This window comes from Anguilla rostrata, chromosome 9 (genome assembly GCF_018555375.3).
Source record: "Anguilla rostrata isolate EN2019 chromosome 9, ASM1855537v3, whole genome shotgun sequence".
Taxonomy (NCBI): domain Eukaryota; kingdom Metazoa; phylum Chordata; class Actinopteri; order Anguilliformes; family Anguillidae; genus Anguilla; species Anguilla rostrata.
In genome coordinates this window covers 31,362,308-31,376,552 of record NC_057941.1, presented here as the reverse complement: position 1 = coordinate 31,376,552, position 14,245 = coordinate 31,362,308, and the positions used below count along the sequence as shown (strand labels likewise).

The window sequence follows — 14,245 nt, the reverse complement described above, 5'->3', positions numbered from 1 at the left end:
AGCCCGGTTTTGAGTCATTTCCGTCCTTTCGGCGGCGCGGCTCGTGTCTCTCAGTTATACCACATTTGGAAATAAAGAGATTTGGAGACCCTGCGGTATCCGGGTAACCTAACTGCAGCTCCGCAGCGTTGAACAACAGCACGCTGGAGCGGCCGCATCATAAAAAAGTTATTCGCTTCGCATTTAAATTCTCCTGACGCGTCCCTTCAGCAGCGAGTCTTCGCATCTCAGAAAGGTTGCGCGTAAAGCATGCCTTTTTTCAACATCAGCAAAAAACACAATACCTAAAATTCTTTCTGCGTGCTATACTTTTGGTGTCAAAATGATGCCGGCACAATGTCATTTTCAGATGTGTTTTGCAAAAATTAAGCAAGCCATATCCCGGAGTACTAATTCCCACGTTTTCCTACCTTCATTCAAGTAGATTGGGCCTGTGTTTCATAATTTGGGCATCAACATCCACGGCATTTGCCTAATAAGAGTTACTCAATGGCCTTAAAACGTCCATTACTCTCCTCTAACAAAAGCCAGTCTCTCGTAATGGCTTGCATTTAAAACATGAAAATGCAAATAAATGGCAGACTGCACTAATGGCTGGAGACTGGCTTTTAAAAGAATAAAATAATAAAATGGTTGACGATTTGCTATCTCGTCTCTTTTTTAAATGAATGGCTCTTTAGCGACTCAGATAACCAGCTGGAGGTCCCTTTCCATGTCCCAGTTTTTTTCTTTTTTTAGCATGTTGTTCTGGTAGAAATAGCATGACATTTTCATAGAAAATTCTATTGAGTACAGACATACCAGTCATAACTGTGATGCAACCCATGTGTTCTACATTTGGCTACAATGAACAGACGCTGCGATTGGTTGAACCATTCTGTTTTGGTTGATATAGTCCAATGATATCAGAAAATTAAGGGAAGGATTAGAAACTAATTATAGAATAAGAAGAAAGCAGATAAAAAAAGATAAAGAGGAGATCTGTGTGTACCTACTTGACATCTGTGTCTGAATTCTGTGTGTTTACAGGAAGTCAGATTAATGGTTGTGAGAGTCTGTGGTCATTGTAGTTCTTTTTGTGGGATACCCAAAAAAGGGCCAAGGTCTCAGTGCTGCATAGGGGGCGGGGCATGCCTCACTATGGTGTAAATTGGCAGTAGAAATATTTATGAAAACAACCACTTTCTGTGCTCACTTCTGTGCTTGCTCACTACAGGAAAAGCCTTCTGTCTGCTACTTTACTTTCTGCATGGTGATAGTTTACCTGGGCACGTCGTCCTCTCTACCTGTCTCTCTCATCCTCACTACCTCTCAACGTTTTTTAATCTCCATCTCTATAAGTCCCATGCACTCTGCCTCCATCAGTCTTTCTGTCGCAGTTGCTAAGCGTCTGTCCTTCTCTCCTGCTGTTTAGGTCTCCCTCTCTCGCTGTTGCTGTCTTTTTGCTTTCCGCTCTTCTGCATTTTCAATTCCTTATTTCTCCACTCTGCAGAGCCATCCCTCTTTATCGCACTCACTCCTCTCCTCTTTACACTATGCTTCTCCTGTGTGTGTGTGTGCGTGCGCGTGTGTGTGTATGCATGTGTGTGTGTTTGTGTGTGCGTGCCTGCATACGTACGTGCGTGTGTGTGTGTACGTGTGAGAGTGTCTCTTCATTTCTGTAGGAGTGTGTGTGTGTGTGTGTGTGTGCAAGAGTGGGTCTTCATTTCTGAAGGAGAGTTTGTGTAGTTGTGCTGCTGTGTGTATGTGTATGTGTGTGTGTGTCTGTGTGTGCGTGTGTGTGTGTGTGTGTGCTTGTGTATGTGTCTGTCTGTATTCCTGTGTCTGTATTGGTCTGTATTCTAAAGGCATTTGAAACACCACACACGCCTCCACATTGACACACACTCTCTAGCTTGATCCCCCTTGAGAATGTCAAAAGAAATCATGCCATTAATTAGTCATGCATTCCAGCAGCCAATAATGTGCTTATACACCCCTCCCGGGCATGAAAACATCTGCACGCTTTTATATTTCAATGTGTTTTTACCGTTGACAGAAATCCACACCTCCACCCCGTTTGCTCACCTTTTAGTCTTTATTTAATTAATCGCTTTCGCTTCTCTTCCTTCCTCTCTCAGCCTCTCGCTTCCTCCCTCCCTCCCTCCCGTCCCCCCCCCTCCTCTCCACCTCCTCAGCGAGCTTCCTGCCAGCTTTCCGTGCCTCAGCAACTCCTGTTTCATTCCCCTTTTAGTAATTGAAAGCAGAGTTCATACCATTAAGCAGCACATAATAGCGGCGCAGTAAAGAAGGCCTTCAGCCGCCCTGCCGCTGATATTTATGATACGAGGCCGGCTGACCCTTCACAAAGGAGCCCGAATGGACTGTGTTCAGTGACCGATAATCGTGTTTAATGGCCCTGATCGTCCCATCCCTTCCCCCCCCCCTCACCCACCCGCAGGCTCCATCTCGGTGAACAGCCGGAGCACCCCGTTCTTCTCCAACGAGGGCAGCGAGATCCTGGACCTGGACAGCGACATGTTCCTGGGGGGCCTGCCGGAGCCGCGGGCGGGCCTGGTGCTGCCGCCGGAGGTGTGGACGGCGCTGCTCAACTACGGCTACGTGGGCTGCGTGCGCGACCTCTTCATCGACGGCAAGAGCCGCGACGTGCGCCGGCTGGCCGAGATGCAGAGCGCGCCCGGCGTCAGCAGCTTCTGCACCCGCGAGCTGCAGAAGCGGTGCGGCAGCGCCCCCTGTGGCGGCCGCGGGCAGTGCAGGGAGGGCTGGAACCGCTACATCTGCGACTGCACCGGCACCGGCTACCTGGGCCGCAACTGCGAGACCGGTGAGGAGGGGGGGCGGGGCCGGGCGGACGGGGCGGGGGTTTGTTCCCGCCATTACTGAATGGTGACGGGCTGTTAATCGGTCTTAATTAAACGCTTTCGGTTACTGTCGGAGGGTGATTTACCCTCTTAAGCTACATTAACTCAGCTATGCATGCCTTGAAGATGCCATATTCACCTCCCAGCAAGTTTCATCAGTCAGATCTGCTAATGCTGTGATTTTCTATAATGTGCTCTATTGGCAGTTGTTCCTTTAGATGCAGGTAATATTTTTTCAAAAATTTCATTTTAGAAGGACAGGTGAAATCAGCGGGGTGCTAAGTTCTGAAAGTGTGGACACCTGGTGACTGAAAGTAAATGCAATGAGAAGTGAAGAGCCGTAAATGGCAATGAGCCCAGTCAGGATTATTTATTATTAAGTGCGTATAAGGAACAAACTTTGAGAGAACTTCAAGGTGTGCTTTCAACAACCCACAAAACCAACTGTTCTTGAGAGGCTGTGGCCAAAAAAACAGCGCACAGTTGGTCCCCAGGACCAAGATAATTGCATTATGGGTGGAGAGAAACCGTGTTTGCAGGGGCGGTGGTCTTGGGGGCGGTTAGGAGAGGTAGGGTCTTCGGTGGGATCGAGGTGGCGTGGGGGTGGCAGTGAAGGGGGGCAGGTTTCATGCAGGGGCAGTGTGATTAAAGAGCGTTGGGTGACACATAGATGGGGCGGAAAGGGAAGGAGGGAGTTACCGAGGGGGCGGGGCAAAGGAGTGGGAGTAGACTCAGGAGTCTGGGAAATGCAAATGAGGCAAAAGCTGTAAATGGAACCCGGCCTTATTTGGAATGAGCGGTTAAAATCATCCACACAGCGGAAAAGCCTGAGACAAAGAGCCGTGATTACAGAGCAGGGAGAGCGGGACACATGGTCCGTTTACTTCACCCAGCAGGACGCACAGTGGGGCGGTGCAGGTGAAGCACCGTCTTTGTGGGGACGCTTGCTGGGTCCCCGCAAGGAATTAAAACTTGGGAACACTGGAAACACATCACATGTGTCCGGTCTCTTATCAGCAGCAGCGAAAGGCTGGCCCGGTGCACGCGCCAGCATCTTTGGTCCGTTCACCCGGAAATATTTTGGCAGGTTGAGTTCTAATCCCTTCCAATCTGTGGTAAATGTCACAATGGTTGTTTCATCCTTAAGTTATACAAAAGTGCACACACAGACAGCCATGTGTCGAATCATTCCTGAGATTTTTAATGCTACATTTGTTCAGACTATTCCAGCGAGCCCATATTCACTGAAATGTTGTGAATGTGTTTCTGCAGCTATGCTACACTCTGGCACGTTACTTATTTTCTTGAGGGATCATGGAGCCATTGACCTTAAATTAATCATCAGATTACTTTCTTGAGACACGTAATTTTGTGGAAGTTTTGTAACATCTTTGTATGGTCGCCTGGATTCTTTACCGTGGGCATGCACTTTATTTTCCTATGGTAAAACACTGCCATCTAGTGTGGCGGGGTAGTACTGTATGTACACGTCTCTTTTTTATTAAATGGTTATGTCGTTGCTGATTTGCTCCTTTTGTGTTTTCAAACTGAGAAGTGTGTTGAGTCTTGTGTGAAACGCGCTGTAAAGAAGCGATGGGCGTGTGGCTGACCCCGTGCCCCCCCCCCGCTCCAGAGGCCACCGTGCTCAGCTACGACGGCAGCATGTACCTGAAGATCATCATGCCCGGCACGCTGCACACGGAGGCGGAGGACGTGGCGCTGCGCTTCATGTCCCAGAGGGCCTACGGCCTGCTCATGGCCACCACCTCCAAGGAGTCCGCCGACACCCTGCGCCTGGAGCTGGACGGCGGGAGAGTCAAGCTCACCGTCAACCTAGGTAACCCCGCCCACCTCAGGAGCCCCCCGGTTCCACAAACCCCCCCCCGGCCCCCCTGCCCGCCAGCCCGGTTCCCCAAACCACCCCCCTGTCCTCCATCCCCCAACCAACATGCCCCAGCCTGGTTCCCAAACCACCCCCCAGCCCTCCTGCCCCCAACCAGGTTCCCTAAACCACCCCCCCCCCTCACCCCCACTCCTCCTCCCTGTCCCCCAGCCAGGTTCTCTATCAACACCCCTCCCCTGTCCCCTGTCCCCTGGTAATTTCCCTAATCACCCCCTCCCCCTGCCCCTCATCCCAGTTCCCCAAACCCCCCACCCAGACCTCTGCCTCTCCCCCTGCCCTGTCCCCCAGCCTGGTTACCTAAACCACCACCCAGTCCTCAGTCCACCAGCCAGGTTCCTAAGTCAGCCCCCCTCCCCTCTGTCCCTCAACCATGTTCCCTAATCATTCAATTCATCGCAGACATCACCTTCACATTACTCTCTTTTAATCTGTCTGTTTTAGTCTCATTCTCTTCCCCTCTTTCTCTCTCTCTCTCTCTCTCTCTCTCACTCCTTTACTCTCACGCACAGACACATTCATTCCTCTCTCATCCCTCATTCGGTCAGAGCTCAGAAGATGGAACTTTTCATCTCTTCAATGGCCTTTTTCTCTGCGGCCCAGGGATCGATCAGCCAGGGAGACCGGCTCGCTGAGCGCACGGGGGGCTCCAGGCTCCTCCCCCCAACACGGCCTGGCCACACCCCCCCAGAGCTCTGCCCCGCCCACCCCTCTCCAGCTCTGCCCGGCAGATCCCCCTGCTGGTGACTGAGAGGCAGTGGAAAGGGTTAACCATATCCAGCTACACCTTACCAGTGTTTATTTTTGGCCCCCCTCAGCTGGTGTTCGAATTAAGCACAGTGGCTTAATGTGAGATGCACATGCTAGTGTCACTCCAGGACCGTTCTAGAGCTTTCCGTTTGCTCTGGAAAACCAGTGTAGAAAGAGTAGCGTGAACTGAATGAGGGAAGTCCAGCAGCCCAGAGAGAACAGGACTGTACATGTGAGGTCCTGTGGGCAAGTTTAGGATTAGGACGGCTTCGAACACCTGCGCAGGTCAGTGTCGTTACCTGACACCCTGAGAAGTGCAGTGCTGTCAGGCGTTCAGAAGGACACCCCAAGCCCCGCCCTGCCCCTGTCCGTACCTCCCCCTGCAGCGAGACCTGGTCCCTGGCTGGTCGCGTCCACTACTCTGTAGCGGTTGACAGCTCGAGAACACGCCCCAGCCAACGCAAGGCGCTCACGCTGCACGGCCCGCTGCCGCTGGGCTGGGAACCCGTGTGGTACCGGAGTCCAGCGCCGACCCGTCAGCCGCCTGTCTCATCGGGCAGTGATCCCTATTTGGGGAAACGCTCCGGGACCCCACCTCTGTTCCGCCAGCCTCAAAACTACAGACTGGACTTGGTGGCCTAGCAAGAATACTCTCAATCCACCAACGCAATTGTTGCCTACTTAGGGATTTGTTAGTGCACAGAATGTACGCTAAATTAAGATGCAATAATTTGATAGTAATTTCAGCATCACTTACTCTGCTATAGTCAAACAATAAGACCCATGAGAAAATGATTTTCTTTGAGGAATCTGCATGGAGAGCACAAAATAGCTTTTAAAGTCTAGATACTGTATACTGCATGATATCCTTAAAGGAACAGTACTCTATCAGTTTAGTGACTGTAGTTTAATTATGTTCAGTAACATCAGCTTAATGAAATTATATCTTTTCATCTCAAGGAGCAGTTCTCAGTGGATCTGTCCACCAGCCAGTCACTTTTGTAACGTAGCTCTTAATTATGCTGCTGTTACTCATTTAAATTATGGGAGATAACTGTCGATAAGCAGGGCCTATTCTTCTAAAAGAGCTCTGTGATATATCAGTGCATGGCTACTCATACTCACACACCCCCCCCTCCCTTTTGGTGGAGTGGTTCAGTCCTCAGGCTTACAGAACAGAGCCTTGTTTGCTGATGGACTGGTCCTTCACTGTGGGCAGGGGGGGTTCAGTTCTTATTCCCACTCAGGTTATAGTCCCAGGAGGCCACTATCTTAATTATTTAATTACATATAGGTGAAATACCATTTAAAACACACACACACACACACACACACACACACAGCCCACCTTACAGGAAATCGTCAGTGCTCAAAGGCGGGTCTATATGAAAAGGAAGTGAGGCGCATTTGTATGGGCGGGGTCTTTGCTTGGCTGGGGGGTGCAGTCCGCCTTTTCCCCCCCGATGTTGGTGCTGGTTCCCGCTCCCGTCCTGCAGCCCAGAGCTGCCCCAGGTAAACCTTTCTCACCTGCGCTCAGGTGAGCTCACAGCCAGCCCAGGTACAGTAACGCAGTGAGGGCGGTGACCAGTCACCTGTACCACTCGCCTGTGCCCTCGGGTGTGTCCCGAGTCTTTAAGCGATTGTCTAACGCTGATACTGCGTCCTATCTGGACTGTCTAAGATCTAATGTATTATAACACAACCCCTCCTTCCCAAATTCTGTGCTCAAACCTCAACACCGCACTCTGTGTTGTGAAAAAATGAAAACAAACTTTTCGTATTGTATTATCACCAGTTCTGAATTCCCATGTACTACATGAGGAACACTGTACCCACAGGAACCCTGTGATTGGGGCGTAGAGAGAGACGAGAGAAAGGTTTGCCTGGCTAAGCTCTTGAGGGCGGGCGGGGTTGGTAGGATGGGGGCGGGGTTGAAGGGGAGAGGGCGGGGCTGACTCAGAGCTTGTCCCCGGATGGTGGCCTCGGTGAAATGCTTGGTTGTCTGCAGAATGTACCTTGAAGGATGTAAAATGTTATCTTTGTTCTCTCTCTCTCTCTTTCTCTATCTCTCCTTTCTTTTTTTGCTGTTTTTTTATTTTATCTTACCATCTCGCTCTCTCTCTCCCACCAGATTGTATCAGGATAGACTGTAATCTCAGTAAGTTGTTCCTACGCTTTTATTGAACACAAAACCCTTTATCTCTCCCTGACAGCTGTCTTTATTTTCTGTTTTCTTCTCTCTAAATATCTGTTGGACTTCTCCCCACCCCCTCTCGACCTTTCTCTTTCTTTGGAGTGTATCTCTTCTCAGTGCGTCCCCCTTTCTTCTATCTATATTTCCGACCCCCCTCCTCTTTCTCACTGACACTCTCAGCCTCTCTTTCTGTTCCCTCTCTGACTTGGGGAAACATTCTGACTCACAGTCAGGGTCAGCGATGGCAGGTGTCACCTGAACATCAAAAAAAGAAGTATTTTTTTTCCCCAAAAGACGCATGTCACACCGCAGCCTGTAAAGTATCGCCGGAAACGTTCCGCTCGTACGCATATGACGCTGATTAGCGCTGACCGCACTGACGCACAGTGAGAATGATGTTCAGTTACCTCCAGTTTATTCAGTCTAAAAATAGCGAGGACCGTCTGGGCTCATCAAAGGAGGCTAGATATAAACTCTGAGGAGAGGCTGAGCGGCCTTTCTTAACGAAGAGAAAATACGCATTTTCCGGCTCGGTTTGAAGCTGTGCTCGGTGCTGCTGTGTCCTGGCTTACCTAAGAACACTGCCGTCTGTAGCTGAAGGTAATGCTGCAATACGGTGAAGTTACTGACTGAGCCGAGCTGATTGGTAACAGCCATAGAAACTCCCATGCAATTAGAGTGTTTACAGTATGATTGCTGTATTTATGTTGCCTATTTAAAAATGTAAAAATATTATGTAAATTTCAATAGTTTAATAGTAGTATAATAGCCCTATTTAGTATATAAACTATAGTGAATAATTAATTAGTGATAATGAATTATCCACTGTGTCAATTTCCAAAATAAAATTATCACAACTAATTTCTCAATTTAATTCTTTCCAGAGCCATAGTGCAAATCCAAACAAAAGAAGCATACAACTGACAGGAAAGGGGATTCTGGGAAACGCAGTATAAAATGGAACAGATCATGAGGGCATTTGATGACTAGATTAAAATTCTAATGTGTTTCTGTTTGTTTGCCAATGCGTGTAAAACCCCTGACAGTGACATATTCACACCGTGCACGCTAAAGCAATGAAACTAAACTGAACGAGATCATTTGGAAGATAACTCGATACATTTCTGACGGTGGTCCAACAGAAACACTTTGAAAACGTGTTAGACGTGTGTTAAGGTGCCCTGAGAGGGCCAGCGTTTCAAAAAGCTCCGTGCCCGTGTCCACGAAGCACAGGAGTCCTCAGAAATATCACTCTGACGGACTAAGCGATTAATCCTGTCCCAAGTCCCCAACTCTTTTAAAGTCGGCGGTGATATGCTGTGAACTTTCACACGACCTGTCGGGCTGCTTTGAACAGTTATATGGGTCTTATTCTCTTGCCTTTCAGTGGTAAAACCCACAGTCACCACCCGTTAGTCATATTCCTGCTCCAGAGGCGTGAGCTGGATAGCGTCGTCCGAGGCACCCTACAGTTATATGAGCTTCAAACATAAATCACTCTTCCAATAAAACATACTGAGAAGTCAAACAACAAGAAGTGAGGATATTTGTAGGTGCACCTTATAAAACCTTGCGTTATAGGTTTGTCGAACCTTGAAACTCCATTTAAAGTTAGTGAAGGTCATATTTAGGCCGTTGAGACAACAGATTGCAACACTATTTCACTTCACTTTGCTTAAGTGCTTTACTAATAATTTATCACCGTAATTGTTTTCCGTGTTGTATGAGTTTCTCTTTGTAACTCTTAAATCAAGCCGTGTTTCTGGATGATAAGGTAAGTATAGCGTCAGCAACACAGAGGAGCAACCCTGTGTGTGTGTGTGTGTGTGTGTGTGTGCGTGCGTGTTTCGAATGGCTGAGAGCTTCTCAAAGCAGTTAATACCTTAAAACCTGTTATGATGCTGGGAGTAATCACTGGTTCCCAGCAGTGTGTGTGTGATAGCTTTTTTAAAAACCTGGTGCTCATTAAATGTTTAAATTGAATGAATTAGGTGAGATTATTTTGACAGAGTACATAGGAATATATGTAGATACTGAATCAAAGAGTGTTGCACTGCAAAAATAGAGGTTACGTTAATGTATGTTAATTCTGGGAATGTGTAAAATGGCTGGTGAACTGTTCAATATTCTAGTGCTCTCGCTTGTGGGTATCTTTGTGTAGCAGAAACATGAATTTCCACTAGAGGGCGCACAGACATCACTATGAATTTCAATGTAAACCCATTAGGCTTTTCACTTACAACAAGGGATGTAATTCAGTGCCAATTTAGCTTCATGGATATATTAGAACCACCTATTTAAAATGCAGTTTATAAATGCCTTAGAGTGAATCTTGCCGTTTTATTCAAACCTATTATCCAACCACTATGTTTAGTCATAAAACTCAGGCTTATGTTAATTTTTACATATTCTACATTTGAATTTAATTTGATATTTTGTTCATGCACAGCAACCATGAAAATGAATTTAAAAGCATTGCTGTTAAGATGGCAGGGAGATGTTTGTGTCTTTATTTAGCAGTGTAGCATAGCGAGGCTTCTTCGTGTACGTATGGTCCTTGGTCTGTCTGAGGCCCAGGATCACTCCTGAGGCCTGTTTCGACAGCTTTAGAATAGGGGATTAAAGAGGGAAGTTTGGCCGCTGTCACCCTGGACTCTATTGCAGCTGTTACAGCTGGTCCTGTTGAGTGACGCGTGACTGTCTCCCTCACATTCTAACATCGGTAATCCTGCAGAACTTGCACATCAATCTGACGGCCATGTTGCCGCCATTCGTTCTACATTCTGCACCCGTTAGTTCCACATTTTACAGCCCCCACAGCTGTTTACACATGCCCCTTAATTCCCTTTAAAACTCATCAAGCACCTATATAATCTGTTATTATAATAAAACATTTGGCAGTGCGACATCAGTGCAGTGCTACATAGGGTTTCAAATAATAATTAAATTTAGAAATACATGTTCAGATTTCTTTGTGTTTTTCCTGCCCACGGTGCCTTGGGACTTTTTTAAATAGATTAACATTCTGACATTAACATTTTCCAAGTGAAAAAGTTCATTACATGAGGCAAAGAAGAAGACAAAAAAAGTTTTTATCTGCAGTGGAATATTCTGACACCTGCCCGAAGGTTCAATTTTACCAGCAAAGAAGAGAATTCAGGAGAGCACTCAGTGGAGTAAGACTTATCTACAAATTGAAAAATTATTAAATGAGAGGCATATGCGTGCACTAGACTGGAGTGTTTGTCAGGTGGGGGAACTGGCTACTGCTGCAACATCTCCCAGATTCAGCACCGGCTCCCAAATTCAACTCGGGACAGCTCCCGCAATCTCTACGTTTCAGCACCGGACAGCTCCACCAGCAGCCCTGCTTAGCCAGTAGCCTTGTCGCTCTCTGAGGGAGCTGTCCGTGATCCTGCAGACCGTCCCATTGCAGTCACGCATGCATACGCAAATGCACAATCTCTCCTTCTTAGGCAGACGCTCTTTTCTCTCACCTTCATACACACAGACACCTTATCTTGAGGAATTTTAAAAGAAATTGTATTAAGTATCCAACCTCAATATCATGCGTAAGGTCTGTGTTGGCTGCAGGCAATGTTGTATTGTTTTATTATTCATTTACCTCTTTAAATACATTTAACATTCAGCAATGGTATTTTAATTTAACATTCAACATACACTCTTTACATTAATTAAATATAAATGGCTATCTCTTTGCCCTTTCACGAGTTCATGAAATCTTGTGGTTTAGAACACTGTCCTGTAAAAAACCAATGGAAGAACAAGTACGAAGGGATGCAACAGTATGTCCAAGCAGTATCGACAATAACGTGTGCAAAAACGTTTCATTTAGGGGTTACTGAAGAGATGTTATTTATCATTCATCGCACTGTGCCCAGCTTCGAATACACGCTTAATTTGTTTTGAATGCTACATTTCACGTATTAGATGCAGGGCGTGTACATTGTCAGTGTGTTAAGGTAAATTGAACGTGACATCGCTGTAAAATGCGTGCACCCGAATCTCCTCTCTTCTGTCTCCGGTTCCTGGCGAAAATGTGAAAACGTACAAAAATAGCACTATTAAAAATGTATTAAAATAGTATTCATTCCTGCGCGTGTGAGCGCAATTAGGCTCTTTGCCAGCAACTGTCAGTCTGATGGGCTCCAGCTGCGTACTCGCTAGCTGACTTTACTCATCTTGCCGCCCACCGAGTCCAAATTCCACGCCTTCCGTTTTTTTTTACCCAGAAAGTTTTCTGATGAACGCCAGCGGTCCGGAAAATCGACGCTCTAGCGACCATAACTGGGTGCGTCATAGCGCGAGGCCCCGCAGTCAAGACAGGACTGCCGCTGTAACACGTCTCAGCACTGCTCACAACGTCATCGATGTGTCTGGATTTACCGCAAAGCTGCTCCGTGTGTTAGAAAGACGAGCCGGCTTCGTGGTCGCGGCGTGGCGCTCTAAGGTTGCGCTGGAGTCAGGCGCACGAACGAGCTGCTACACCAACGCACTCTGCACAAGCGCGTGACCTCGTTCTTAAGCGCGTCTCGGAACCCGCAGGCTGAATCCAGGTCCCGCCAGGATTCTTCATCCTAAAAAAAGAAATACACAAAAATATTCGTTTGAAAGTTTAGTGTTCCCTCTTATTTACTATTAATTTCACATTGTGGGTATGGTTCCCTTGCATTTCACTTCTGACTAATAGGAATAGCTCTGCGTAATAAAACTCTCAATAAGCCGATAGATGCATTTCATCATAATATTAATGTTAATGTATTTACAGTCATAACTGCTGGCTCTCATTAACATTCATTTATGTTAATTTAAAATATCAAGATATTAAGCTCCAATTACTAAATTCAGAATTTCAAGTTTTTTTGTTTTTGTTTTGTTTTTTCCGAGTCTTTAGCAACCATGAAAATTGGAATACAGTTAAATTAGCCAACGGTCAAATAAAATTAATCTTGATTTGGGTCTGTGGCTTGTATGGACACCCCTGACATTTGCAATTATTACAACACATTTCAATGACGATTGATGCTGTTTGACATGAATAATAATTGTTCTTGAAATATGAGCACCATTCAATAACATGTGACTAAGCAACATACATTTTTTACGTAAAAATGTAATTGCACAAATATTATAATTGGACATTTGTAATTATGTGGATAGATATTATTGTACACAAACATACACTGAAAACTGCAGAGCCTGTGAAACAATTTAAGTTTAACATAAAGGTGTTTCAAGCTATATATTTCATAATGTTGAACAAATCTGGTGACGTACCTTCATCAAGGCTTCAACTGTGGTGAAAAGGCAAAAAATATCCCGTAGTCTAACCCTCCGGAGTAGTACATTTATTTCCTGAAACCACACAGACGTCAGCCATTTTGGTCTTTGTCAGGTGATGTGCATGAAAATGAACACAACCCTCTAAACACCTTTATCTGACAATGAGCAATAGAGTGGGTGCAGGGTATTGATAAAGGTCGTCACGGCACAGCCATCGATGCAACACATGGGACCGAGCTGCAGGGCTTCTTTCCCACAGATATGGGTGACCCCAGCGGTGGCTGGACAGGCACAATCAGAGAGCATAAATTTCGGAGAGGGGAATATAACGGAGGCAAATTGAGAGATTGAGGGAGAGATTTAGGAGGTGTGTGGTCTCTCGCACTCTGTCTTCCCGCTAACTGATGTCTTCCTTGGCTGCTTGCCCGCTGCTCATCTCTTTGTTTTGAGCCGAAGCGATAAATCTCTCATCCATCAATCTCACGCCCTCCGACACTCCACCGTGTGTCTTTGAGGGCGGGGCACAGCCCGCCACTTAGATTAGCACCGCTGTTTCACCATGCCAGCGTCTACAGGAAGTACAGGACGCAAAAGTGTGTGTGTGTATGTGAGCGTGCGTTCGTGCGCATGTGTGTGTGCATACGTGCGTGTGCGTGTGTGTGTGTGTGTGTGAGCGTGCGTTCGTGCGTGTGTGTGTGTGTGCATACGTGCGTGTGCGTGTGTGTGTGTGTGTGAGCATTCGTGTGTGTGCGTTTCTACGTGTGCATGAGTGTGTGTGAGTGTTTGTGTATTGTGGATGTGCGCGTGCAGGGGTTTGTGTGAGAGAGAGACAGAGAGGGGGGAGAGAGCCCTTCTGTCCAAATTTTGAAGCGGGAGGATCCCATGGGGCCACAGCAGTGCGGCCAGTCTTCGGTAGTTTGAAGAGACGTGGCCCAGCATGCAGCAGTGATGAAGTTTCTCATCATTAAAGTGTGTTTACAACCACGATGCATCTCAAAGGACAAAGAGATGGAGAGACATTCATGTATTCAGACAAAGGCTGGTTTGGGTAGCTTCTGTTCTGTCAGCCTTAATTGGAACAGTCACTTCCCTACCAGTAGGCTGCATATAATTAGAGTTTTGAAATTATAGGTCATACATTTGCCTCCTATGCAGCAAATCACAGTTATATTTATTTATGTATTGATTTTGCTTTATTGTTTGAATGAAGCAGCAGAAGAAAGTCCTTGTTTGACT

The 14,245-nt window shown here is 46.7% G+C and overlaps 1 protein-coding gene across 4 annotated transcripts in view; it reads left to right on the top strand.

The window, feature by feature from the left end:
* Nucleotides 1-14,245, top strand: part of LOC135263563 (neurexin-2-beta-like) — a 655,607-nt gene that overhangs the window by 301,330 nt on the left and 340,032 nt on the right. For all 4 annotated transcript variants that reach the window (XM_064351746.1, XM_064351747.1, XM_064351749.1 and 1 more), the window contains 3 exons: nucleotides 2,441-2,824; nucleotides 4,495-4,698; nucleotides 7,643-7,669. In XM_064351746.1, the coding sequence (XP_064207816.1) occupies nucleotides 2,441-2,824; nucleotides 4,495-4,698; nucleotides 7,643-7,669 (615 nt within the window). The remainder of the gene's footprint in view (nucleotides 1-2,440; nucleotides 2,825-4,494; nucleotides 4,699-7,642; nucleotides 7,670-14,245) is intronic.